We start from the raw sequence: 27,967 nt of genomic DNA on the forward strand, positions 1-27,967 counted from the left end.
ACTTTTCACTTTCATGCATTGGAGAAGGAAATGGCAAGCCGCTCCAGTGTTCTTGCCTGGAGAATCCCAGGGACGGAGGAGCCTGGTGGGCTTCTGTCTATGGGGTCGCACAGAGTTGGACACGACTGAAGCGACTTAGCAGCAGCAGCAGCAGCAGCAAGCCATTATCAGCTCAAGGTTTGAGAAAAGAAAAAGTCAGTCTTAGGCAGAACCATTTTGAAGAAAGGCAGATTCCAAAGCAAATACATAGTTTCATTAACATAGCTTAAGAAAAACGTTTCCATAAGAAAAATGCATTGGTTATCTCAAGGCAGAATCAGGTGTAGTCAACACAGGTTTAAAAGAAGCCTCTTTTAATTTTGTGTAGAGAAGGAAAAAAACTGTCACTTACAGTTTATTTCCTCCTGCGCCTTGGGGACCTCTGGCCTTCTGCCTGTTACCCTCTCAAATCCAAAACAAAATTGTGTGTGAGTGAGGTAGGCAATTGGGGAAGGCACTGGCGACCCACTCCAGTACTCTTGCCTGGAAACTCCCATGGACGGAGGAGCCTGGTAGGCTGCAGTCCGTGGGGTCGTGAAGAGTTGGACACGACTGAGCAACTTCACTTTCACTTTTTGCTTTCTTGCATTGGAGAAGGAAATGGCAACCCACTCCAGTGTTCTTGCCTGCAGAATCCCAGGGATGGAGGAGCCTGGTGGGTGCCATCTATGGGGTCGCACAGAGTCGGATACGACTGACATGACTTAGCAGCAGAGGTAGGCAGTAATTAGGGAGAGTCACCGGGACCTGGTGTATCTCATGGTCAGTGTAAATAAATGTTGTGTACACCTGTGTTGTTGGACCTGTCCTGTCTGAGGCCGTCTCTGTACGGAGAAATCTGAGAGGACAGGATTGAAGACTTAATACCACATGTGGCTCAGTCCTCTCTAGTTCCTCCAGCTCTTTCACCTCCATTCTCATGGAGAGGTGCGGGGTCAGGCTGCACATGAGGGGGATTAGTACAACAGCCTCTTTCTTACCTGGCTTACCTCCAGGGTGTCTTTCCTCCAGGCCATCCCTGCTACCACCCATGGAGCCCAACTCTAATCCTGTCCTTCCTCTGCTTATAAGCCTCGCTTCGTCCATGCCTGAGTGTGTGCTAAGTCACTTCAGTTGTGTCCGACTCTTTGCGACCCTATGGACTGTAGCCTGCCAGGCTCCTCTGTCCATGGGATTCTCCAGGCAAGAATACCGGAGTGGGTTGCCATGCCCTCCTCCAGGGAATCTTTCTGACCCAGGGATTGAACCAGGAATCTCTTATGACTCCTACATTGGCAGGTGGATTCCTTACCAATAGTGCCACCATGGAAGCCCCTGCTTGGTCCTTCAGTTCAGTTCAGTTCAGTCGCTCAGTCGTGTCTGACTCTTTGCGACCCCATGAATCACAGCACGCCAGGCCTCCCTGTCCATCACCAACTCCCGGAGTTCACTCAAAGTCATGTCCACAGAGTCGGTGATGCCATCCAGCCATCTCATTCTCCGTCGTCCCCTTCTCCTCCCGCCCCCAACCTTTCCCAGCATCAGAGTCTTTTCCAGTGAGTCAACTTGTCGCATGAGGTGGCCAGAGTATTGGAGTTTCAGCTTTAGCATCAGTCCTTCCAATGAACACCCAGGATTGATCTCCTTTAGAATGGACTTGCTGACCACCAAATAAGGCCAGATCCCTTGGACTGTTACTAGAGGCCTTTACAGCCTAACTTGTCACCCATGACAAAAGGATGTGTTGGCTGTCCTCCTGTTGGCTGTTCTTCAGTCACTTTGGGTTTTTAGCTCTTCTTTGACTATCCCCAAGAACTTTGCCACTTTCATGCCTGAGGTTCATACTATTCTTTGTGGCTAGAATATTCTTTTCCTACTTCTGTCCTATTGAAGTCCTACCTACTCATCTGTTGTCAATGTCTGAACTGAGAAGCTTTCCTTAATGTGTCTCATGTTGTAGGTCTCCTGGCATTTATACTCTGCTCATAGTGGTTGCTTGTTCTGTACTAAAATTTTCTTCACCCCTATTTAACTATAAAGTCCATGAGGCTATAGGTGTTGTTTTACTTTATTCCTTTAGCCACTTAACAGTGTTTTACACATCATCAGTTCAGTTCAGTTCAGTCGCTCAGTCGTGTCCGACTCTTTGCAACCCCATGAACCGCAGCACGCCAGGCCTCCCTGTCCATCACCAACTCCCTGAGTTCACTCAAACTCATGTTCATAGAGTCGGTGATGCCATCCAGCCATCTCATTCTCTGTCGTCCCTGTCTCCTCCTGCCCTCAACCTTTCCCAGCATCAGGGTCTTTTCAAATGAGTCAGCTCTCCACATCAGGTGGCCAAAGTATTGGAGTTTCAACTTCAGCATCAGTCCTTCCAATGAACACCCAGGACTGATCTCCTTTAGAATGGACTGGTTGGATCTCCGTGCAGTTCAAGGGACTCTCCAGAGTCTTCTCCAGCACCACAGTTCAAAAGCATCAATTTTTCGGCGATCAGCTTTCTTCACAGTCCAACTCTCATATCCATACATGACTACTGGAAAAACCATAGCCTTGACTAGATGGACCTTTGTGGACAAAGTAATGTCTCTGCTTTTTAATATGCTGTCTAGACTGGTCATAGGTTTTCTTCCAAGGAGCAAGCATTTTTTAATTTCATGGATGCAATCACCATCCGCAGTATGAGGCAAATATTTGTGGCATGGACACAGTGAAATCAGATTTGGGGCAATATGTCTTCTTGATGTTCAGTAGAATTTTGAGGGATCTTTGTTCATGATCCCAAACAAGTTGCATGTACTCTAGGATGCTCATTGGATAATCTAGTTGTTTGGCCTCAGACAGGAATGGAACTTAGGTTGCCACCCATTGGATGATGGAGGAGGAGAAATGGCCTCAACTCTTTAAAAAAAAATTATTTAGTCGGTACTGGGTCTTTGTTGCCACATGCGGGCTTTCCCCAGCTGAGGCGAGCGGGAGCTGCTCTTCCTTGTGGCGCTCGGGCTTCTCATGGAGCCGTCTTCTCTTGTCGTGGTGCACGGGCTCTAAGGCCTGCAGGCTTCCGCGTTGCAGCATCACTGCACGCGGAATCTTCCTGGACCAGGGGTTGGACCCCTGTCCCCGGCATTGGCAGGCGGATTCTTAACCACTGAACCATCAGGGAAGTCCCAGCCTCAACTCTAAGGTGGTTAGGTTTAGCGGGGCTGGAAAGGGTCCCCTCAGACTTAATTCACAGAACAAAGAGCCTGTGGGAGCTATTAAAGTCTGTTTTCATCTGCTGGGTTCTGTTTGCCTGGGGCAGAACTAGAATGTGGTGGGAAGCAGAGGCACAGGCTTTAGGTTGCCACATACTCCTGTGCTGCAGGTCAGGCGGGACCGTGGGCAGAGCAGGATCCTGAGAACCTCTCCTAACCAAGCTGCCACCTTGGTTTCTCAAGTTGAGTAAAGGTGAGCTCAAGGTAGCTGTTAATAGTTCACCCAGCCTTGACATTCTCCTCTGATCCGTGAGGGTGTTATCCCAAGGCTGACGGGGAGAGAAGGGGAGCTGGGAGCAGAAAGAGCACTTTTGAGCATGAGTTTGTTAAACTCATGGGGATTCTAAACATGCCCATGTTCCGGTTTCAAGCCTGGACTGAGTCAGTAGATCTGAGGTGGGGCCTAACTGAGCATCTGTTTTTATAAATCTCTGTTAGTGATTCTGCGGGCCAGCTAGGATAGAGATTAAACATGTAAGGTGATGGTGAGGATTAAATGACATCATGTAGCATGCCTGAATATAGCATGGTGAGCTTTAAATGGTAACGTGATTTACTATTATGGGCATCACCTGATGGTCTATAGATTCATGCTAACCACTGAGTAAATCTGTTCTGTCAGAGGAAACCAGCTGCTGCCTTTAGGCAGACAGCTCCCAGGACTGAGGAGATGAATGAAGATCCTCTAATTCTTGCTGACTTCACTTTTCCAGGAGTTATCTTTTCCTTCCTCAGAAAAATTTGCTCTTCCCTGACTTGTGTTTGATCTGATCTGTAGCAGTTTGGGGATTCTTTTTTTTTAAACTTTTATTGGAGTATAGTTGATTTATAATGTCTTGTTTGTTTCAGGTGTATAGCAAAGTGAATCTTATATACATGTATATATTATATACATATTTGTTCTTTTATATATATATATAAAGTATATAATATATCCGTTCATTATTGTAATATATAATATATCCATTCTTTTTCCATATAGGTTATTACAAAATATTGAGTGGAGTTCCTTGTGCTAAACAGTAGGTCTTTATTAGTTATCTATTTTATATAAATGTATATATATATATATTTATATATAGTGAAAGTGAAGTCGCTCAGTTGTGTCCGACCCTTAGTGACCCCATGGACTGCAGCCTACCAGGCTCCTCCATCCATGGGATTTTCTAGGCAAGAGTACTGGATTGGCTTGCCATTGCCTTCTCCGGGATTTATATATAGTAGTGTGTATGTATCAGTCCCAATCTCCTCATTCAGCACTTTCCCTCACTTTCCTCCTTTGGTAACCAAAAGTTTGATTTCAAGATCTGTGAGTCTGTTTCTGTTTTCAGGATTCTTTCGTAAAATAATACCTGTAAACTAACAGGAGTTAGATAACTGCTTTAGAGTGGGAAGTAATTCGGAAAACCCTGTGTTTTCCTTTTGTTTTGGGAGATGCTTTGTGTTCTTGTCAGGTTCCCACTGACCTTGAGATGCTCAAATATTTCTTAGGAGACAAGGGATTTTGATAAACTAAGTATCTTTAAAATCCCCTCACTTCTAGTCCTCCCCTGCACTGAGTGGAAGTGGAGGTCTTAGGAGCATTTATGCCCATGGTATTTTTTAACTGAACCTTTCCACTTACAGCAACTATCATGGAATAGACGGCTTTTTGAGGTGCCAGTGACAAGGCAGCGGCACTTCGCTGCTGGCGATCCCGCTGACCTGGGGATCAGTTAAAATGGAAACTCACTCTTTTCACATACTAGCCTTGTTGGGGGAAGTCCTGCAGGTTCTAGACGCAAACACACAAACTGAGGGGAAAATGAGGCTTCCTCCTAGCCTTGGCCAGCTAAGCTGAACCCTTCTGGTGGTTTGAGTTTCACTTTTGTGGTCACGATCCTCTCAGGAGCAGCTCCTGCTCAGACTTGTGGCTCTACCCAGCCCTGCCGGGAGGGTGGGTGTTCCCTTGGGACCGGGTATGGGTCCATGTTGATGGCTGCCTGGACCTGGGAGACCTTTGCCTGCCTTGGCCTTGGAAGAGTCCCCTCGGTCCTACCAGCTATTTCTCTCCTGTGGAAAATCACTTGGTGGCTTCAGTTCTTTCTCTGGCCACCTTCATAGGTCCTACCTGCCCTCCTCTGCTGTCATTACCTAGCCTTCCTAACTTCTAAGATGTACCTGCATTTTCTCCTTGACCATGGACATATTATTCCCTTTCTTGGTAGCAATAATCTAATCCTTTTAGAAAGTGGGGTCTAAAGGTACAATTAATAATTAAGTTTGATTAAAAAAAACCTCTTTGGCTCTTACCTGGAGTCTTTCCTACCTACCAGCTGGCACTTTGTTCTCCTTTCCACAGATAAGCAACTTTGTTGCCAAGAATTGACTTTCCTCAGAGCTCAGAAATGGTTAGAGCTTTCTTTTATTTCCAGTATTTTATCTTGGCTATTTAAACTGGGGAATAAAGCCAACTGAGGGTTTGATGGACTCGTTTCAGACAATTGCTCATATGATGTTGTAGAAATCCACGGGCCTTCACTAATTACGTATCTATCTACCATAGGGCTCTGATCCCTGTATTCTCAGGAAGTGGAAGATGGGGGTAAGGGCTAAAGAAAACAGGATTTTTTTTTTTTAAATCATTACCTTTACTTGTTTTTAATTTTTAAAAATTGAAGTATAGTGATTTACACTATTCTGTTTCAGGTGTACAGCATACTGATTCAAAATTTTTATAGACTATACTGCATTTAATTGAGACCCCATGGACTGTAGCCCACCAGGCTCCTCCATCCATGGAATTCCCCAGGCAAGAAATACTAGAGTGGAATAAGTATTTCTTGCCTGGGGAATTCCATGGATGGAGGAGCCTGGCTACAGTCCATGGGGTCTCAAAGAGTCAGACATGACTGAGCAACTAAGCATGTACATACTCCATTTAAAGTTATTATAAAATATTCACTGTATTCCCTGTGCTGTACAATATATCCTTGTAGCTAATTTATTTTATACACAGTAGTTTGTATCTCTTAATCCCCAACCCCCGTCTTGCCCCTCTCCCCTTCCCTCCCACCACTGTAACTACTAGTTTGTTTTCTATATCTATTTTTGTTTCCATATATTCATTTTATTTTTTAGATTCCACAGGTAAGTATTTGTCTTTCTCTGTCTGACTTATTTCACTAAGCACAGAACCCTCCAGGTCCAGCCATGTCGTTGCAAAATTTCATTCTTTTTTGTGGCTAAGTAGTTTTCCGTTGTTTATATGTACCACATCTTTATTCGTTCATCTGTCCGTGGACACTTGGGTTGCTTCTGTATCTTGGCTATTGTAAATAATAGTGCTATGAACATTGGGGTGTGTATCTTTTCAAATTAGTGTTCATTGTCTTTGGATATATACCCAGGAGTGGAATTGCTGGGTCATATGTAATTCTATTTTTAATTTTTTGAGGACTCTTTGTACTGTCTTCCATGTACCCGTTTACATTCCCACCAAGTGTATGAAGGTTTCCTTTTCTCCACATACTCATCAACACTTGTTAGTTGTGGTCTTTTTGATGACAGCCATTCTGATCAATGTGAGGTGATATCTCACTGTGGTTTTGATTTGCAAGAAAAGGAGGAAGAAACAGGGAACAGTACTTTTAAAAATGTATTTCTTAATTAGGGGATAATTGCTTTATACTGTTGTGTTGGTTTCTGCTATACATCAATGTGAATCAGCCACAGGTGTTCTTGTGTCCCTCCCTCTTGAGTCTCCCTCTCACCCCGACCCACCCCACTCTTCCGGGTTGTCACAGAGCACCAGGCTGAGCTCCTTGCATCAGACAGCAGATTCCTGCTGGGTATCTGCTTTACATATGGTAATGTATATGTTTCAATGCTACTCTCTCAATTCATCCCACCCTCTCCTGCCTGCACTGTGACCACAGGTGTGGTCATGTCTCCACTGCTGCCCTACAAAGAGGTTCATTAGTATCATTTTTCTAGATTCCATACATATGCATTAATATATGATATTTGAAGAAACAGCATTCTTATACAAAGGTCCTTCCTAGCTCAGCCCCAGGTTCCATAGCCCCAGGCATCCTCATCATGGAGCAGTGACAGTCTTGCTAAAGTGAGGGATCCCAGCCCTGCTTTAGGGACCCATGAAACACCAGGATGTGGACTGGATCCATCGGGACTGGATCTGTGCCAGAGCCCATCCTCCTGACTCGCAGCTGAGCCGTCTCTCTACAAGATGGCAAAGGAGACAGGTAGTTTCAGGGCTCTGTGGAAGTCCAGGCTTTGGAGGTTTGATTGGCTTTCTGCATTGATACAATTAAAAGTGTTAAATATTTCATCAGTTTGAGGTGGGCACCAGCATTAATCCTTTAGTGGTTGAATTGTGGGAAGGGCAAACAGGGTGGAAGGATGTAACCCGGGGCTTGGAGCAGTGGCTGTTTCCCCATCAATGTGGTAGCGTTTCTATCAGTACTTTTATCGTTGTGAACTGGCTCTAATTCTCTGGGCTTCAACCATAGATGTTGAAAAGAAACTCTGACCTTGAACACCTGACCCTTCAAAGACATAAGTGCAGATCTGAGTAATTACTCTCTGGCTGTTTGAAACTTAAAACAAACAAACAAACAATCAAAACAACTTGAGATTTTGCCCAGAAACGCATTTGTGTTTGCTTTTATTTCAGACTTTCAGGTCTCTATTGAGATACAGGAAAGCTTTGCTATTCTCTCCCCAAACACTAGACTGTCCTGCTATCAAGGAAGTTTCACTTTCCATCCTTGAGAGAGTAAGATCCTGTGGTTGCCACTGCAGAGTGTGAGATGGCTGAATTTTAGGGGTGGGTACCTTAGAAATGTGCGGCTTCCTTGGTGGCTCAGTGGTAAAGAATCTGCCTGCAATGCAGGAGACTCTGGTTTGATCCCTGGGTTGGGAAGATCCCCTGGAGAAGGAAAAGGCAACCCACTCCAGTATTCTGGCCTGGGCAATCCCATGGACAGGGGAGCCTGGTGGGCTACAGTCCAGGGGGTTGCAAAGAGTTGGACATGACTTAATGACTAAACAACAACGTTATTACTTTTTAAAAATTATTTTAATTGGAGGCTAATTACTTTACAATATTGTAGTGGTTTTTGCCATACATTGACATGAATCAGCCATGGGTTTACATGTGTTTCCCATCTTGAACCCCCCTCCCACCTCCCTCCCCATCCCATCCCTCAGGGTCATCCCAGTGCACCGGTCCTGAGCGCCCTGTCTCATGCATTGAACCTGGACTGGCGATCTGTTTCACATGTGATAATATACATATTTCAATGCTATTCTTTCAAATCATCCCACCCTTGCCTTCTCCCACAGAGTCCAGAAGTCTGTTCTTTACATCTGTGTCTCTTTTGCTATCTCACATACAGGGTTATCGTTACCATCTTTCTAAATCCCATATATATGTGTTAATATACCGTATTGGTGTCTTTCTTTCTGACTTACTTCACTCTGTATAATAGGCTCCAGTTTCATCTACCTCATTAGAACTGATTCAAATGCATTCTTTTTAATTGCTGAGTAATACTCCATTGTGTATATGTACCACAGCTTTCTTATCCATTCATCTGCCGATGGACATCTAGGTTGCTTCCATGTCCTGGCTATTGTAAACAGTGCTGCGATGAACATTGGGGTACACATGTCTCTTTCAATTCTGGTCTCCTCAGTGTGTATGCCCAGAAGTGGGATTACTGGGTCGTATGGCAGTTCTATTTCCAGTTTTTTAAGGAATCTCCACACTGTTCTCCATAGTGGCTGTACTAGTTTGCATTCCCACCAACAGTGTAAGAGGGTTCCCTTTTCTCCGCACCCTCTCCTACATTTATTGTTTAAACAAACAACTTTAGAAATGAGCATTCATATGTTGATCACAAACAGCCTCATCTCTTGATGAAAATATCTCATCTAATGGTCTTTATTTTGAATAATTATAAGGATATGTTTAGAATTTTGTAGGATTTGGATGAAGATTCTCTATAATTACCTCCAAATTTCAGAGGGATTTTCTTTCTTTTCCTTCAAGAGTTTTCAGGCCTATGGAACTGAGAGCTGATAGGAATCTAGGAGTAAGTTTGGACATAGCTGTGGATTCAAGTTGGCAAATGGAATCGATGCTTGTGGGATAGATGATCAGCAGAAAGAGAAGCCAAAGGTCAGAGTCAGAGGGACCACACACAGATGCCTGTGTGTGAGAAGCCCCACTCTGGCGCTGCCCTCTTCTCCCCTCACTCCCTACTTCCCCCCTATCCTCCCAAAGCAGCATCTTCCTGGTGGCTGGTCCTGATACAGTAGAGCGGCTAACACTCTCCCAAGTGTGGTGGCAACCTTGGTGATTGTGTCTTCACTTTTCTCTGCCCTTGGTCCTCAGTGTGGTGAGCTTAGCCGTCGGGCCCTCTTAAGACATTACTTGAAACACTGTTTCTTGTTTCCTTGGCTGCTTAGTTATCCACGCCCCTGGTGGCTTGTCTGCCAGACTCTGCAGAGACCTAGTGAGGCTTTCTGCCGCACGTGTACTGTCTCTGTGGGCATGGAGGTCAGAGATGGCCAACTGGAAACACCATGCGTGGCTTCTAGGGAGCCTGGAGCACTTTGTTGTCGCTCATTCACCCAGGCCCCCCGCCGCCGCTCCATACCCTGTGCAGTCTTCTGCTCCTGTCCTTCCAGGAGAGACGGATGGTTTATTCTGAGTTACCGGTGGGGAGCTGTGACAAGGGGAACATAAGGGTTTGCCCAGCAGGCAGTTGACCCAGCAGAGTCTAGCCTCTGCTTTACACACACCAGCAGTTCTGGCCTCTGTTCTCAATCTCCTATGGGAAAAAAATTGCTTCCACCAGGAGGGGTTGGGGACCCCTGGCAGGAAATTTTTTTTAAAAATTTTACTGATGTATAGTTGATATACAACGTTGTGTTCATTTCTGCTGTATAGCAAAGTGATTCACTCATACATATTTTTCATATTCTTTTCCTTTATGGTTTATCACAGGACAGTGAATATAGCTTCCTGTGCCTGGCAGGAATCTTACACTTAATGACTGGGTGATAGGGCTCCAAGCTTTTACACTTTTCCTTTCCTCATCCTGTGGCCCAGGACCTCGATCCTACATGGGGTGAAAGAAGTAGCAGGATGGGTGGAAAAGGAAGGGGCCTCAGGAGGGATAAATCTGACCTGGCAGTGGGAACCCTCTCTCTGTGGGGGAATCCCTATTCCTCTCTGACTAGAACCTCACGGTCCTGGAAACTACTTTTCTATTTCCAATGTGTCATGTCAGCTCTAAGGTCTGGCTTCTCTGATTTTTAATTGCTTGAGGTCTTCCTTATCTTGTCCCATCTCACCACTCTGACTAATTCTTCAGGTCTTGGAAAAGTCATTTCTCTAGGAAGCTGTACTTTATTCTTCCCACCTCACTCCTTGCTCCCAAGACTCTGTTGTATTCTCCCTTATCACTCTGTTCTTCCTTAGTAGATCATTCACCACGTTTCTGTAAAAACATGTTCTCCCTGACACAAGAGGAAAAGTATAGATCTGTCTTGTCCACAGATTTATCGTCAATGCCTTGAACTTGGCAAGCTCTTCAGATATTTAAGTGAAAGTGAACTTGGATTTTCTTAAAAATTTTAGGTAACATATTTGGAACTAATTTCTTTTGGTCAGGGGACCAAAGGGAATTTGGTTTTGGAACTACTGAAATTGTGTCCAGTACCTAGCTGAATACATGGGTCTGATACTCAAGTGAAAGGTCATCTTTGGGGAGGAATAGATTTGGAAATCACTAGCAAGTCCTGGAAGGTGACCTCCCATACCCCAAATGTTGCCACCTGAACAGCCGGGAGCTGGTGTGATAAGAAAAGATGTATAGGAGATGGAGTACAGATTTCTCACCCCAATTAGACTCTTTCTCGAAGATTTACCCATTCGGTTTTCATCACAGAAATGGCCTCCACCTTCAACCCTCGAGAATGTAAGCTAACCAAACAGGAAGGGAAAAGCTATGGCTTCTTCCTGCGAATTGAGAAGGACACTGACGGCCACCTGGTCCGGGTGATTGAGAAGGGTAGCCCAGCAGAGAAGGCGGGTCTCCAGGATGGAGACAGAGTTCTTAGGATCAATGGTGTCTTTGTGGACAAGGAAGAGCATATGCAGGTAAGTGGGATATTTGGAGTTCTTTGAGGATCTCTTTAGCCCCTATATCTCTGATGATTTTAGTTCTGGGTGTTAGTGGCGCTTTCCTGGCTGCCACTGGTAGGGCAGGACACCTTTACAGCTATATTTTGCCAGCTAATCAACTCTCCTATGATTACCCAAGAACTGTAAAAGTTACTCCTAGGTTTGAATAGTGTCAGGTCTCATGTGCATTGCATATTTGCTATGTGAACAGGACTATACTAGGCAATTTCATATTCATTATTTTGTTAAATCCTTGGCACAACCCATGAGGTACCATTTCACAGTCGAGGAATTGGAAGCTCAGACACCTTAGCTTGCTAATGTGTTCACACAGTGAACATATGGGAGCGTCTGACCTCACCCCATTTTACCTGCCTCTAAATGGGTGCTCCTTCCACTGTACTATGCGGTCTCCATAGACTCAGGAGGACCTGCTGTGCTTCGGGGCAGCATTCATCCCGGGAGAAGACTGGTCCTGGTAAAAGTTCCCTGGGCTGGGCTTGGCCTGCACTCGAGTCCAGTGGTGCTAAAGGCCCAGCCTAATCTGTCCCTGGATCTTGGTGGGGCCCAGGTGGAGATGGCTGGGGGATGATCTGCTGACTACTCGGATGTCAGGGGTCAGTTGATAGAATCTCCAGAGTCAGATGGTGAGCACTGCTCTCTCACCCACAACCCCGGTGGTTGACAGAGGGTTATTGGTTAATCTTTTTCTTTCTTCCTCTTAGGTTGTGGATCTGGTCAGAAAGAGTGGGAATTCAGTGACTTTACTAGTTCTGGATGGGGATTCCTACGAGAAAGCCATGAAAAAGCAAGTAGACTTGAAAGCGGTGGGTCAAAGTCAGGAGTCGAGCTTGAACGATAAGAAGCCGCCCTCTGTGATGAACGGAGGAGCACAGACGTGGACGCAGCCACGGCTCTGCTACCTGGTGAAAGAGGCGGGAAGCTATGGCTTCTCTCTGAAAACTGTCCAAGGTGAGCGTGAAGGTGGGGCAGGGACCAACAGCTTTCTGGAAGAGAGCGATTGGCATCTGTTAACGGCTTCGTTGACTAACTTGTCAGTTGCTACGGAGATTCAACAGCAGCCTCTCTCCCTGGCCCTTCCTTTGTACAGGTGTGCAAAGAAGGATCAGGATGTTGGACAACCGCACTGTGGAGGGACACTGGGCACTCCTGTCTCCCTGTGTGTGTTAAGCTCGAGGCCAGAGGGTTAGAGGGCGGATGCTTCTTTGCGGGTAAAGATGGAGGACAGAATGGAGAATAAGAGGCAAGAAAAAGGAGACTCTCCATGAGCTACTTTTGAATTAGAATGATATGTCTTTTCATCTCTGAGTGTCCAGGTGGCCACTTATTCAAAAAATCCTTGAGCACCTATTTATGTATCAGGTGCCGTTAAGAGTTGCTGCAGGCACAGCCAAGATCCCCACCTTCCTGTGGCATCGAGATAGTGCCCTCAGCTGTGGCTATGCTCTGAGATGTTTCCCTGACCTCTAGCTGAGAGGTGCAGTGATTTGAGAAACGCCAACCATCAGAAAATGCGAGAACTTCTGTTCCTAGAATTTCAGAGTTGCAGGCTGACCCATGAACAGTTGACCGTGGTTTTCTAATGGTTTCACTGGGATTGAGGTTGGAACCATTGCTGAGTTAGGGCTTTGGTTCCACCTCTAACGTTGCCCCTTCCCTGTTCTTTCTGTACTAGAGAGGCAGTGGTGGTGGGTCATAGTTTGGTTACGTAATAAAGAGCTTCCCAGGTGGCTCTATTGGTAAAGAACCTGCCTGCCAGTGCAGGAGATGTAAGGGATGCATGTTCGATCCCTGGGTCGGGAAGATCCCCTGGAGAAGGAAATGGCAGCCCACTCCAGTGTTCCTGCCTAGAGAATTCCATGGACAGAGGAACCTGGTGGGCTATATATAGTCCATGGGGTTGCAAAGAGTTGGACGCAACTGAGCAACTAAGGCTTGGCTTGGAAAGAGCGGACCAATACTAAACATGGTTTCTAAGGCTTATTTAACCTGTTAGCAAGAGAAATAAACTAGCTATAAGAGATACCTCTTGAGTTTGTCAGTTGTTAAAACACAGTGATATAGGTGGTCAAGGGAAGCTTGGCACTTCTCAGAGGTTTATTATCAGTAATATGGTAAAAAAAGAAAAGAAAGAAAGAAATTGTAGTTCGGACTCTATTCGTTTGGCCTTGTGTAATGTCTGTGGTGAAAGGTTTAAATTAGCTTTATGAAGAAAATGTTTTCTTCATGACAAACATATAAAAAGGTAATAGAGAAATGCCAAGTATTTAAGAAAGCAGAGTTTAAGTTATTATTATTCTTTACAAATGGTTTATATAGTCATAATGAAGGTACCCTTTGCCTAGGCTGAAATACTATCTTGAAAGAACTGACAGCATTTCTTTAAGAAGCACCTAAATCATACTACCAGCTGATCCAGACTGACCGTATGTGTGTATGCTTTCCTCTCTTCCTGTGCCTGTTTTCTTTAGCCTGCATCAGTGAGATTTATTCAGTCCACTGCGGTGTGGTAGTTGGTGATAGTTTTAAAGAGGACAGAACAGAGCAGATGCTGTCTAATTCGACACATGCAAAGGAAAAGGAGTATGACACAGTGATGCAGAGTGGGCATGATTTGCAACTTTCTGGTTCAAGAGGCCTATGCCACTTGAGAGTCCTTCTCCGTACTTAGTTGGGCTCAGAAATCCTATTCAAATCAGTAAAAACCAACTGAGTAATGGCTGTGTCAAGGTTGTGCTATGAGCTGTAGTTGTCATTCTGTATCAAAGTCTATTTGAGTTAGCCCAAAAATGCAAAGTTCTAGTTTTATATTATTGGGGAAACCCTTTGCTGGTAGACTTTCAGTGTAATGGAGCTGTGACACTCGTCTACCCACTACTGTCTTTCAGGGAAAAACGGAGTGTACATGACTGACATAAAACCTCAAGGCGTGGCTATGAAAGCTGGAGTCCTGGTTGATGACCACTTGATTGAAGTGAATGGAGAGAATGTAGAGGATGCCAGCCATGAGGAGGTAGTTGAAAAGGTATATCCCAAAGGAGTACTTTTCTCACCTTTAACTTTCAGTCTGCTCTCACTGGAAGTGACAGGAAGACAGGAATGGTAGTTTATGATGGGAAGACTATGATAATGGGAAGCTAAATCTTTGTATTGAGAGCAAACAGACTCACTAGTGGTGTAAGCAGTATTAACAGAGGGTTTTAGAATAAGGCCTTTGCTAGTTTCATGTTGTCTTGAAGAAAAGTGTTCTAAAGAACCATTATCTTCTGGATCTTATATGTAATTTACTGGAATCACTCTTTAAACTTGTAATAAATTCGATGTTGAACCAATGTTACTAAAGTGTTTTAATACAAGCTGGAAGATGACCAGTGTGGGGGATGAATATCGAGTTATACATGAGGAGTATTTGATGTGTTATACCCCATATCTTACGCCCAGCATGATTCCACGATGCATGGAAAACACTCAGAGGTTTTCCTTTGGGGTCATATGGAACCTTGAAAATTGACCAACTTTATCTTTTCGTGGTAGAATGATATTTCAAAGTAGACCTTTACTTTCTTTTCCAAATTCCTTTCCTAGTCTTCACCTAAGTACCTTTCTGGGTTTTCTGAATTCCAGCTTTCACTTGGGTTCAGTTAGCACCTGTGTGGATGACGTCATACTTAACAAAGGGAAAAACAACTGTATAAGGGGAGATAAATAAATACCAGTGAGGTGGTACAGAACAGTATCACAGCTTAAGCTCAGGATTTATATCCCATGTATCCTGTTTAATCTACAGACTGTGTGCCTCAACACAGAAACTTTCCTGTTTCCCAGCATCTTTCTTGGAGACTGATGTTGGTCCTCACCTGTGAGTGTTGTTGCAGGTGAAGAAGTCTGGAAGCCGCATCACATTCCTGCTTGTGGACAAGGAAACTGACAAGCACCATAACGAGCAGAAGATAAAAGTCAAGAGAGAAACAGCCAGTCTGAAACTGCTACCCTGCCAGCCCCGTGTTGTAGAGATGAAGAAGGGAAGCAATGGCTATGGTTTCTACCTGAGGGAAAGCCCAGAACAGAAAGGTAAGGCACTTGAAGAGCAGAAAACTTGGCAGTGTAACCATCCAATTCTTCATCCCAGTCTGACTCCAGAGTTCCATTAGGCCCCCCAGCCCCCCATCAGGGTATCCTTAGGTTTTCATAGCAGAATTATAAGGCAGAATTTTGGATCTGAGCAGTAGCATGCCAGTAAATTGGCTCTCTGGAAAAGAAAAAAAGCCCTAATATGTAGCATGTGTTGTTTCGTTGTGGTGTAAATACTCCCACCATGTCTGATTTCAAGCTACAACATGCTGTCATAGAATGCAAAGTTGAGAAGTATTTTCATGAGCTGGTGTGCGACAGCGCCAACACACCACTACATCTGAGGCAGGGGTGTGGGTGGGGGCCTGGGACATGAATAGAACCAGGAGTCTTTCTGATTCCCTGTAATTCAATAAGAATTAAGGTCCTCCTACACAAGCTGAATACATTAGTAAAAAAAATGTAGGTTCAGGCCATGAAAACTGTTATTCACCCAGAAGTTGCCATTTTCTTTCCATCATATATATTTATATTAATTTATGAGACATTAATTTGGCTCTTATGATATAAAAACATCCTCAGGATCTTTGAGAATATCAAATGAATGTGATAAGAATTCTTCAGTCAAGAAGACCCCTATTTACTAGGAGAGATAAGACACTTATGTCCATAACTGAAGGTAGATGGTGAGAAATATCTTAAAACAGGGCAGGTAAGATACTATGGAAATTCAATGTTGGAGCAAGTTTTTCTCACTAAAAAGGTACTGGGAGGCCTCAAAGTAAAGGTAGCACTTGAGCTCTGGCTTTGTAGTATGAATAGAATTTGGGCAAGTTGATGGGGTAGGGACAAGTAAGTCCAATCCATGAAGATAGGATTGTGTGAATAAAGCAGGAAGACACAGGCTCAGTTTGGCTGCCATTTAAAGTGTAGCACAGAAAATCAAGTTAGAAAGGTCAGTTGGAGAGACGTATGATGGACTGTTAGTGAACGTTGAGGAGTTTAGACTTATTTCCAGAGTTAGTGGAAAGTTATTTTTTGAACAGTGTGAGAGAGAAGAAAAATGAAGCCTACATTGTCTTGGTGGCTTTACACATCTCCAATTACTCCTAATAATTTTGCAAGACTTGCTGAAACTGGGGACTTGAAGAAGATACAATTTTTATATGGTCAAATAGTTCTAGTACAGCTAGGATCAAAATTAGGTCTGTTTAGTTCCAAAGCTCACACTCATGCTGTTATGCTGGGGAGTGACTCGCTCAGACATTGCATCAAGATGAATCTGAAGGCAGGTCTGTACTAGAGAAGGCAAACAAGGAGGGGAGAGCAACTGGTAAGGCAGCAGTTTAGGAAGAATTCAAGGCAGGAATGAATACAAACTGCATTTCAGGTAGAGGAACTAGGGCTCCAGAAGAGATGTGTAACGATATTAAGGTAGCATCGAAGGACTTGGCTGATTAGACACAGGGAGTGGATGCTGAGGAAGAATCATCCTACATGTCAGTGACAGGAGGATGGTGCTCACACTAACAGGTGACCAAGAGATGCCAAGCAACTAGCTGGAAAAGTCAAATTGGAGCTTGTTAAAACTGTTTGAGGGGCAAAAAAAAAAAAAAAAAAAAAGGGTGAGAGATCTGAAGGCTTCTTGTGAAGATGGTTCAATTCCTGAAGACTCAACACCCATCTGTGTGGCATGCACTCACAAATCCATTCACAACCGAATCTGCCCAACTGCTACTAAAAGGCTAGCTTGGGTTTCCTGAGGTCTGAATTCTTCGGTTTTGTTCACCATTCTTCCCATCCTCTCCTCCCCTTTTTTATGGTTTAGCTTCTACATAAGCATACAAATATGCACACTGACTTCCTGGGACTTTGCTGACCCTTACTGCTTAGCATGCTGTTTTGTCAAGATTGAATCCCAAACACTTTTAGTAATAACATTCTTTTCAAGACCCTTTCATTATTAATGACTGTGTTTATTCCTGGAATGAGTTCTGACCAAAGATCGAGGTGGATAGGATGCATATAGATATCCTAGTGGGAAGGACAGGAGATGTATTCAGCATGCCTTTTATATCTATTTTATAAGGGCTTTAGGCCCCAGCAGAAATCTCCCAGTTTGTTTTCTAGGGATCTTTCTGATAATTCTATTTAAATTTTTTTTGGGGGCGGGGTAGGTCAAATCATCAAGGACATAGATTCCAAAAGTCCAGCAGAAAAGGCTGGCTTGAAGAACAATGACCTGGTAGTTGCTGTCAATGGCAAGTCTGTGGAGTCCCTTGATCATGACAGTGTGGTGGAAATGATTAGAAAGGGTGGAGATCAGACCTCTCTGTTGGTGGTAGACAAAGAGACAGACAACATATACAAACTGGTAAGTAATACAAGGTCACATATTCATGAATTAAGGCTGGGTCCATTCACTCCTGCCCTCAAACTTCAGTTAAGTTACCACTTTGATCTTCATACTGGAAGAGGCATAACAATCATCATTTAAGCTGCACTGAAGCTCAAATTGGTAGCTAAGAGAATGTGATGGGTTCATGAGGTTTAAGTCCTTGGAAATAAGATTTTTGAAAGAATTTGCAAATATAACTGCAGAATTTCTCTTGGTGACCTGGGAAAAATCTCTGAACAATAGCCTGGAAATAAACAGATGTAGTCCTAACGTTCCCAAATAGGGAATGACTGGAGTTTAATCTATAGACCAGTGTGTTCTGTCAACCGCATGGAAAAGCCTAGAAGGGATTATTAGTTTATAAACCTTTAGCAAGGGAGTAGAAACACAGATTCACCAAGGCTAAGCTGTGTCAGACTAACCTTATTTCATCTCTTAGTCACAATAGCTATTGTCTGCATATTTTAAGGTTTTTTATAACAATTTTATCACAAGAACTGAGGTTCACTCTAGCTTAGCAGACATTCAGGGGCCTTCTAAAGTATCATCTGCCTTGTTGGGTGTTGGTCACAAAAATGAACAAAGATGAACTTGTTCTATGTGATATACAATAGAAGCATCCAAAGGTGTATAAATGATATAGAGGGAGGAATATTATGGGTGGTAGAATTAGCCTCAAAAAAAGTTGAAGCTTAGAGAGACTAAGTGATTGGCTAAAATCACCCATTTTAGCAAAGACTGAAGACAGTATTTGAAAGCAAGTTTTAATTTATTATGCCATACTCCCTCCCAGCACATTTTGAATAGATATTTCAAGACATTTATGTAAAGAAGACTAAAGAGTGAACTGGATGATAGAAAAATTAATGGCTTTTTAGCTAGTTGAACAACCATACCTAAGAGTATTTGATACTGGACCAAATGTCAACCCGGACAGATGTCTAATAGCGTGCTGTTTATTCCTAAGCTAGTATATTATTAAATGTGGATGGAGACATGGAAAACATATTTAATATACTTAAGTCATACAGATGACTTAATGTGTTGCTGGATGATTACTAGAGACTAGTACTTAAAATATCTAGTCAAGATAGAAGAATAAAAACTAGTAAGTTTAAAGTTTAATCAGGAATATATTTCAAGTACTAAACTAACTTAAAAGTAAATTCTATAAATACCAAATGGTGAGGTCTGAACTGATGACTATAGAAAAAAGTGAAGAAAACTTGATGACACTTTAAGTAGCTGCCCCGACCCAAAAAACTCAATTTAAGGTTATATTAATTGACACTTGGCTTTTGAAGATGATAGTATTACTGTTCTGAGTTGATCAAACTATACCTGAAATTACCAGTAATGTAATTCTGGATAAATTACCCTTCCTGTGCCTGTTTCCTTCATTGTAAGGTGGGTGTATCTATGGTAAAGGGTGGTTATTGTGTGAAATGAGTTAATCAACAATGAGTCCAGTCCTGACAACCTCACTTTAGGCCAGTGTCAAGAAAAGTAACCAGGGAAGAGGTTTTGTAAGACATTATGTGAATATTTAGTTTGAACAACCATAGGTTTTGGGGAAGAAAGGAAAACATTGTCAAGAATTTAAAAGGCTAAATGGTAACTATGTAAGGTAATGATCTGTTAATTAACTTGATCGTGGTAATCATTTCACAATGTATATGTCTAGCAAATCATGATGCGTACACCTCAAACATATACAACTGTAACTGTCAGTTATACATTGTTAGAGATGGGAACGGAGAAGGCAATGGCACGCCACTCCAGTACTCTTGCCTAGAAAATCCCATGGATGGAGGAGCCTGGTAGGCTGCAGTCCGTGGGGTCACTAAGGGTCGGACACGACTAAGCGACTTCACTTTCACTTTTCACTTTCACACATTGGAGAAGGAAATGGCAACCCACTCCAGTGTTCTTGCATGGAGAATCCCAGGGACGGGGGAGCCTGGTGGGCTTCTGTCTATGGGGTCACACAGAGTCGGACACGACTGAAGTGACTTAGCAGCAGCAGCAGAGATGGGAAGATACATGAAGCAAAAATTGATGAAACTGCAAAGAGAAATACAATTCTACAATGATAGTTGGAGACTTCAATAGCCCATTTTCAATACTGGATACAACAACCAGACAGAAGTAAGGAACTAGAGGACTTGGAACAATGCAAACCAGATAGATCTAATAGTCATACACAGAACACTGTACCCGACAATGGAATACACATTCTTCTCAAGTGCACATGGGATAGTCTCCAGAACAGACCGTGTGCTAGGCCAAAAATCAAGTCACAAGAGCCAAAAGATGGAATCAACCCAAGTGTCCACTGACAGATAAATGGATTTAAAACAAATAACACACACACACACGAATTTGAAAGGCTATTACATGTGAGAAGTAGCCTTATTTTTGAGGTGTCCTATGGGCCACAGCTTCACCAAATAGAGAAGGCATAAGGAGCTAGCTTTTGGCTTAAAGACAACCAAAGCTACCAGGAAAAAACTCTGCAGAGTGGGAAGCTCCCAGTTGGAGGAAAAAATCAAACAGAAGTCAGAAGGTCACTGCAGTAGCTGCTATAAAGGGAATTCAGGCATCAAGTCCTCTTCATGCATGCTTGCTTGTGTACTTGCTGAGTTGCATCTGACTCTGAAGCCCCATGGACTGTAGCCTGCCAGGATCTTCCGTCCATGGTATTTTCCAGTCAAGAAAATGAGTGAGTTGCCATTTCCTCCTCCAGGGCATCTTCCCGTTATCAAGCCTGCGTCTTCTGTATCTCCTGTACTGGCAGGCAGGTTCTCTACCACTAGCACCACCTGGGAAGTCCCAAGTGATTTTCAAAGCCTCCTAATCTTACGACAGAATGACTTAACTATAATTTTGATTAGTATGAGAGAAATTGGATCTAAAAAGATGCCTGTCTCCATCCTCTTCCTCCCACTTCTCTCCCCAAATAAGTTCCATAGATGGGTAGGTGCATGATTTTTGGGTCTTTGATATATATATCAGTGAATAAAACAAACACCTAGACCAGTTCTTGGCACATACCAGACATCCAAATGTTTGAATGAAGAATGAGTAAAGACTCATTACTGTCTTCTGCCTCAAGATTAGCTGCTACTGTCAGATACAGTTGATCTGTAGTGATAGCAGAAGTATTTTTGCATGTGATGAATCACTCTGACAATTTTCTGTATTTTAAAAAGAAAGAAATGTGGGAAGACTTGCAAGCATAGCATTGAAAGATCTGAGGTTCATTGAATTGGGTAAGTAGGAGGTTCTGTGCTGGTGCTACTCTTTAAAAAAAATTTATTTTGGGTTGTGGTGTGCAGGCTTCTCATTGTGGTGGCGTCTCTTGTTGTGGAGCACAGGCTGTAGCACACAGGCTTCAGTAGCTGCAGCTTGCGGACTCTAGGGAGCACAGACTTGAGTAGTTGTGATGAACAGGTGTAGTTGCCCTGAGGCAGGCAGGATCTTCCTGGACCAGGGATCAAACCCATGTCCCCTGCATTGGCAGAAGGATTCTTATCCACTGTAACATCAGGGAAGTCCTGTGCTGGTGCTACTCTTGTTTAGAAAGGAAGATGTGGTCTTGGGGTAAAACAGATGATACTAGGACCCCAAATCCAGTTTTAGCCAGGTTGTTGAACAGGAAGTAGATCATAAGCCTAAACTCTGCAGGCTGGCTAAAGGAGAAGATGGCTATGGCTTTCACTTAAACGCGGTTCAGGGTCGGCCAGGCTCAGCTTCAATTGCTTGATTTTCTACTCATTGCCTAACAAATGTCCTGCACACCTGTGGGCCGTAATTAAATTGCTGATCCAAGATCTTACCATATCCAAATATACAACTATATAAAATATACAACTAAATGAAATAAAGTTTTAATTCTCTTAACTAAAACCCAGTCAGCTAAACTCTTCATTCTGTAACAAAAACTAGCCCTATGTTTCCTGTTTCTCTGCCTTTTTATATTTAAGACCATCACTGCCTTCTTCACGGGACAGTCTGGGAGTTGAGATGGATTAAAAGTATTTAAAGATAGTGAGGAGTCTGGATGGGAGGGAGTTTGGGAGAGAATGGATACATGTATATATATGGCTAAGTCCCTCTGCTGTCCACCTGAAACTCTCACAACATTGTTAACCGGCTATACTCCGATGCAAAATAAAAAGCATAAAAAAAAAAGATAGTGAGGAGTCTAGCATAGCACAGTATCAGCTAATAGTTATATCAGCAAATAGTAAAACAGAGTACAACAGACACAGGACTGGAGCGGGGCGTGGGAGAAGCTAGTAGTAAATGACTGGAATTGATTTTTGTTACCGTATGTGACTCTGTGAATGCCAGCTTCCTCTACCCACTCCCCCAATCAATTACTGAAATTCAAATAGTGACAAAAATATCATCTCATGGTTCACTTTCTCTAATGTGTTTAAGGAGCTCTGAAGAGTTCTGAACACAATCTTACTGAGGGAAAGGGTCAGGTGAACCTCCTCTGCATGAGGTACTGGGCAAGTCACTCAATGTCTTACAATCTCCCAACAGGGAGACTGCTGACAAGTGTGTTCAATGACTTGCTCACTATCATGGAATCAGAATAAACTAGCAGTTCTGTTAGATTTGGATCCTTGTACAACATTCCGTACTGCTTTTATCTTATGTGTATGTACATTTTCTTGCATGTTTATGCTCATTATTCTGTAACTAAGCTCAATCTTCCTTTATACCATTTCTGTTTGGGGTAGTAGAGATATTTTACAGCCCACAACCAGATGTATCTGGAAGAGGAGTGGAACATAGAGGATACCTTATAAATTAAACCAGCACATTTAATAAAATGTAAATTCTCATACTTATCATTAATGTTTTTTTCTACTTTATTTTCAAAAGGCTGGCTTTTCTCCATTTTTCTACTATCAAAGCCAAGAGCTGCCTAATGGTTCTGTCAAGGAGGCTCCAGCTCCTACTCCTGCTCCTCTGGAGGTCTCAAGCCCAGAAACTACAGAGGAAGTAGGAGATCATAAGCCTAAACTCTGCAGGCTGGCTAGAGGTGAAGATGGCTTTGGCTTTCACTTAAACGCGGTTCGGGGTCAGCCAGGCTCATTCGTCAAAGAGGTATGGTGAGCTGGTTCCAGCAGCCACAGTGAGGAGACTCTCAGTTCCTCCCACTCACTAATGGCTTAGTAAAAAGATTATACCAAAGGCCTACACTGAGTGTCTCATGTGGGTTCAAGTAAATACTGGTCTCAAACCCTTTAAGAAAGCTATGAGTACATCAAAGTTCACATCATTTGTTTCTGAAACATCTGTGTGTCTCTTTAGACATTTCAAATTAAATAGTGAGCTGACATAACTGTAGTTGATAGTCACTACTAACAACTCTTGTCTGGGAGTAATACTTATTTGCTTCTGTGTGTCTGGCATAATGCCACTACCCTGCAGGGACTGACAGAAGACTATCTCTGTAGCTCTCAAGTTGGGAATGAAGAAGGGGGACCTATGGAATCTAATGCCTTCACCCTGGAAAGCACCGTATGAAAGATATACAATAGGATATTCAACCACTGTGAACACTATTCTTTTGAGTAGCACTTATGAAATTGTAGCTTTCATAAGCAGAAAGTATTAGGGCACCATTTTAAACTTCTGTACCTCAAGGAGAAATGTCTATATTCTCAACATGACTGAGAATAAATTCTCAAAGCCTCATCTCTCCTCTGAAGAACTGCTAGTCTAGCACTCTGTGGTCTCTGTTTGAAGCGGTAATGCAGAACTCTGCTCACAGGTGCAGAAGGGCGGCCCTGCTGCCCTGGCTGGGCTGGAGGACGAGGACGTCATCGTTGAGGTGAACGGAGTGAACATGCTGGATGAGCCCTATGAGAAGGTGGTGGACAGGATCCAGAGCAGTGGCAAGACTGTCACACTCTTAGTCTGTGGAAAGAAGGCCTATGATTATTTCCAGGCTAAGAAAATCCCTATCGTTTCCTCCATGGCTGACCCACTGGATGATGACCCTGATCCCAGTGAAGGAAGGCTGGAACAATCAGAGCAAGACTCACACACGGCAGGAGAACGAGAACGAGTGAGTGGTGATACAGTGCTTTTAGTGATCTAACTAACCAGAGTATGGTAAAGTCCTTAACAAGTGTACCACGTATCTATGTTTACCACAGGTTTCCTAAAACACTAGAAACTTACAGTGTAAAGAGAACTAGCATATTCAGTTACCATGGGTAAGAGGAGGTAGTTTAAACTTATTTTTCATAGCATGGAATTGACAGTAACTTATCAAAATTATAATGAAAACACCAGAAGAACCCAAATCAGACTGCTGCTGCTGAGTCACTTCAGTCGTGTCCGACTCTGTGTGACCCCATAGACGGAAGCCCACCAGGCTCCCCTATCCCTGGGATTCTCCAGGCAAGAACACTGGAGTGGGTTGCCATTTCCTTCTCCAATGTGTGAAAGTGAAAAGTGAAAGTGAAGTCACTCAGTCATGTCCGACCCATAGCGACCCCATGGACTGCAGCCTACCAGGCTCCTCCATCCATGGGACTCTCCAGGCAAGAGCATTGGAGTTGCTTGCCACTATTTACATACAAATTCTGGAATTGCCATTTATCACTCTTGGGTAATAGTCTGGGTAATTTACCAGCCTCGGGTAACAAGTAATAGAAAATAATGGATTTATTCTCTGTGCCTCAGTTTCCCCACCTGTTAAACAAAGATAATTTGTAGGAGTTATCAGGATATATTAAGACTGTTAAAGTCTTTGAACAGTGCCTGGTTCATTTCAGAGCATGAAAATGAATGGTGGTGGTTAGAGACAATATTCTTTTTAAAATAACTGGCAGGTATTCAAGTTTCATTACTGGGGAAGAATAAACATTATTCTGTTTGTATTTCATTTAGATAAATTCCTTGACAAGTCTCAACTTCTCTTCGTAGATGAACTTGAGGTCCAAAAGTAAACTATCCAAGTTCATAAAAGAAATGTATGACAAAGCCAAGACTCTAAATAAAATTTTTACAACTTTTTCATTACATTATTTCTGCAGATTGGTAATCTAAAAAGCAAGTACTCATTTTTAATGACTACAAGCTGTCTTAGTCTGTTTGGGCTGCTAAACACAATACCATAGACTTGGTGGCTTATAAACAACAAACATTTATTTCTCACAGTTGTGGAGGCTCAGAAGCCCAAGATCACAGCACTGCCAGATTCAGGGTCTAGTGAAGGCACTCTTCTGGGTTGCAGACTGCTGACTTCTGGCTTGCCTTCATATGGTAGAAGGAGCTAAGGAGTTCTGGGAGGCCACTTATAAAGGCCTAATCTGAGTCATGAAGCTCTGCTCTCCTGACCTAATCACCTCTTCATCACCTTGGGAAACAGGATTTCAACCTCTGCACTTTGGGGAGATACAAACATGCAGACCATAGCATACATGTTGCCTTGTATCCATACATATAGCATGCTTTGACCTTGTATCCTGTATTGTTTTACAAAGAAAGGATTCTAGATGTCTTTAAAAAAATTCTATAACAACTCTATAGAAAGTCAATTATAGTACTATGCTAGTTTATAGAAAAGAAACATGTATATATTATAGATATTAAAAGGAATGTGTCGAACAGCAAGCTGGAAATGAAGCCAAGTGCAGAATTCTGGTCACCAAGCTTCTAGTGAGTGACTCTTCTTCTTGACTCAAGAGGTGCAAATCTAAAATGGATCATCCATCTCCTTAAGTTCACTCTTACCACTTACACATCCTATTTTCTTTTGCACAGGCCCACAGTACAGCCTCCCATTCTTCTTCCAATTCTGAAGACACAGAGATGTGATGAGAATAAGCACTGGCTTTGGCTGACAGCTGTTTCTGGGTGTTTAATAGCAATCCTTTCCCAAGGAATGAGCTGACATCCGTTTACTGTCTTTGTTAGAGAAGAACTCCTTGGAAACCAGTTCATCACACGTGATTGTCTTCTGCTGTCATCTGTCTCAGCGGTGGCTACTGCAGAGAGCTTATTTATGGCCAACTTAGGAAAAGTTAATATACGAGCCAGATGCTTTTTGTGCAATCTCTTTCAATCTTCAACTTAACTACTCTTCTCTGTTTGATGTTATTTCTTCTATAGGTTCCCAGAGCACCAAAGATGATTCATAAATCTGTATATGTGAGAACTGCTAATTAAGGTATCTGAGCAGATCAGCCTATTAAAACTATGCTTTTGTAAGAATGTTGTTGTTGCTGAAATAAATGCCATCAAAAATGCCTTTTGAGTATGCTTGAATCTTCCCTGTTGGCTGATAGAACCTTAATAGTGCTTTTGTTTCTGGTAAACTTTTTATGTTTTAACTTTCATTTTGCCTCTAGAAACCCTCAACACAACAAAACTCAGAATAAGATCTCAGGAACAGAGACTTCCTGGTAATAAAATTCAAGATTTTCTTAAATTGCATTTCTGAGTGTCCTACAAATTTTCCAAAAGCTTCCTATTACAGATGAAGACACTGAGTCCTAGGATAGGAAAGTGACCTATTCCAGTTAAGTTATTCATTGTTTTACCCCACAACCCCACAAATGGCAGATGAAAAGAAAAAATGACATATCATCAGTGACTTGAATTTAGAGTAATTCACTCTTAAATAATACTAGTGAAGTGAAAGTGAAAGTTGCTCAGTCGTGTCCGACTCTTTGCAACCCTATGGACTATATAGTCCGTGGAATTCTCCAGGCCAGAATACTGGAATGGGTAGCCGTTCCCTTCTCCAGGGGATCTTCCCAACCCAGGGATCGAACTAAGTTGAAGGGAAATCAAGAAAAATGTCATACTCTGAAGTCTCTCTTGGGACACTCTATTTCAGTTGCATACCACTCCTTCCGCAGCACAGATGAACTTTTGGTAATTTGAAGGGGTAAGGGGATGGGGAGGAGGGCTGGGATGCCTATTAAAACTCAAGCATGATACCAAGCTATCCCTGATAGAATGACAGTAAGGCCCAAGTGTTAACAATCTCTGATTTTAATGACAGTCAATCTCAAGGGAAAGTCATAACCTCCTCCATGGGATCCTTGATTTAAACAGAATCTCATGTGTTTAACCAGCTACCTTACATTTCTCTTACCCCAGAGTTCCAGTGTATTTTCTCCCTTTAGTTTCTTGGCTCCTTTTAGCCTCACCACCTGGCATACTCCACCAGCCTCAAACCAAATAGGGTACTCTTGGCTGAGTGCTAGCTTGAGTTACTTCTCTCTCTCATATAAACGAGAAGCTGAAGCTACTCATGATTACAGTATCATCTGAAGACGAAGGCGTAAGCTGCATGTAGAATATGCCATCACAGCACTATGTTGTTTTAAAAATGTTAGGCCCTGGCCCCTCCAGTTTTTCCCTCTTATATCCAAATTCTGACACCACTGGCCTGTAGCAGTCTGTAATAGGCATGAGTTCAAGGTGCCATATGCTTCTCTGGTGCCTGTTTGTGGGCCAGATACAGGAAGAGTATGCTGGAGAGAGCACTGACCAGGAAGATGACATCAAACCAGCGGTGATAGAAGTTGAACTGCAGCTCTCCCAGGACTTCGGTGATGATGGTGCGGTACTCCAGAGGCATGCTCATTCGGATCAGCAGCACAGATGAGACGAAGTACATGCCCTGTAGGTCAAATGAATCCAAAAGGGGCTTTGAATGCAGTGACAGACAAAGGAAATTGTTAAAATATTAAAAAGTATGAAACATTTCTGGTATTTTATGGCTCTAGACAAAAAGCTAGTTCATTAAACTTACCATTATCTGTGCTAATAGCAGGACAATGACATTGGAGGACTTACTGCTGGAGATGGCATAAAAGAACTGTCAAGAAAGGGAGGAGAGATGATTATACAGTACTTCTAGATTCCTGTGTCAAAAACATTAAGTAGTATAGTTAGCATGTAAATAAGTGTTTTTTCCATGCCACCATCTTGTGTAGAACCGTTCATAAGATTAAGGCT

At 42.9% G+C, this 27,967-nt stretch overlaps 2 protein-coding genes across 5 annotated transcripts in view; one reads left to right on the forward strand and one right to left on the reverse strand.

Annotated features, from left to right (window-relative positions):
• PDZK1 (PDZ domain containing 1) overlaps positions 1–25,862 on the forward strand; it is a 52,637-nt gene extending 26,775 nt beyond the window's left edge. For all 4 annotated transcript variants that reach the window (XM_088835665.1, XM_055401627.2, XM_088835666.1 and 1 more), the window contains 8 exons: positions 11,237–11,448; positions 12,198–12,444; positions 14,382–14,518; positions 15,369–15,564; positions 17,742–17,938; positions 22,862–23,086; positions 23,757–24,053; positions 25,760–25,862. In XM_088835665.1, the coding sequence (XP_088691791.1) occupies positions 11,239–11,448; positions 12,198–12,444; positions 14,382–14,518; positions 15,369–15,564; positions 17,742–17,938; positions 22,862–23,086; positions 23,757–24,053; positions 25,760–25,813 (1,563 nt within the window). In that variant the 5' untranslated portion in view covers positions 11,237–11,238 and the 3' untranslated portion in view covers positions 25,814–25,862. The remainder of the gene's footprint in view (positions 1–11,236; positions 11,449–12,197; positions 12,445–14,381; positions 14,519–15,368; positions 15,565–17,741; positions 17,939–22,861; positions 23,087–23,756; positions 24,054–25,759) is intronic.
• Positions 25,863–26,977: 1,115 nt separating this feature from the next.
• GPHRA (golgi pH regulator A) overlaps positions 26,978–27,967 on the reverse strand; it is a 51,179-nt gene continuing 50,189 nt past the window's right edge. Inside the window, exons 13-14 of the mRNA XM_055401629.2 lie at positions 27,762–27,827; positions 26,978–27,629 (exon numbers count right to left, since the gene is read on the reverse strand). Coding sequence (XP_055257604.1) covers positions 27,423–27,629; positions 27,762–27,827 — 273 coding nt within the window. The 3' untranslated portion in view covers positions 26,978–27,422. The remainder of the gene's footprint in view (positions 27,630–27,761; positions 27,828–27,967) is intronic.

This window comes from Moschus berezovskii, chromosome 4 (genome assembly GCF_049115385.1).
Source record: "Moschus berezovskii isolate FMDL1 chromosome 4, NW_MosBer_1.0, whole genome shotgun sequence".
NCBI classification, from domain to species: Eukaryota; Metazoa; Chordata; class Mammalia; order Artiodactyla; family Moschidae; genus Moschus; species Moschus berezovskii.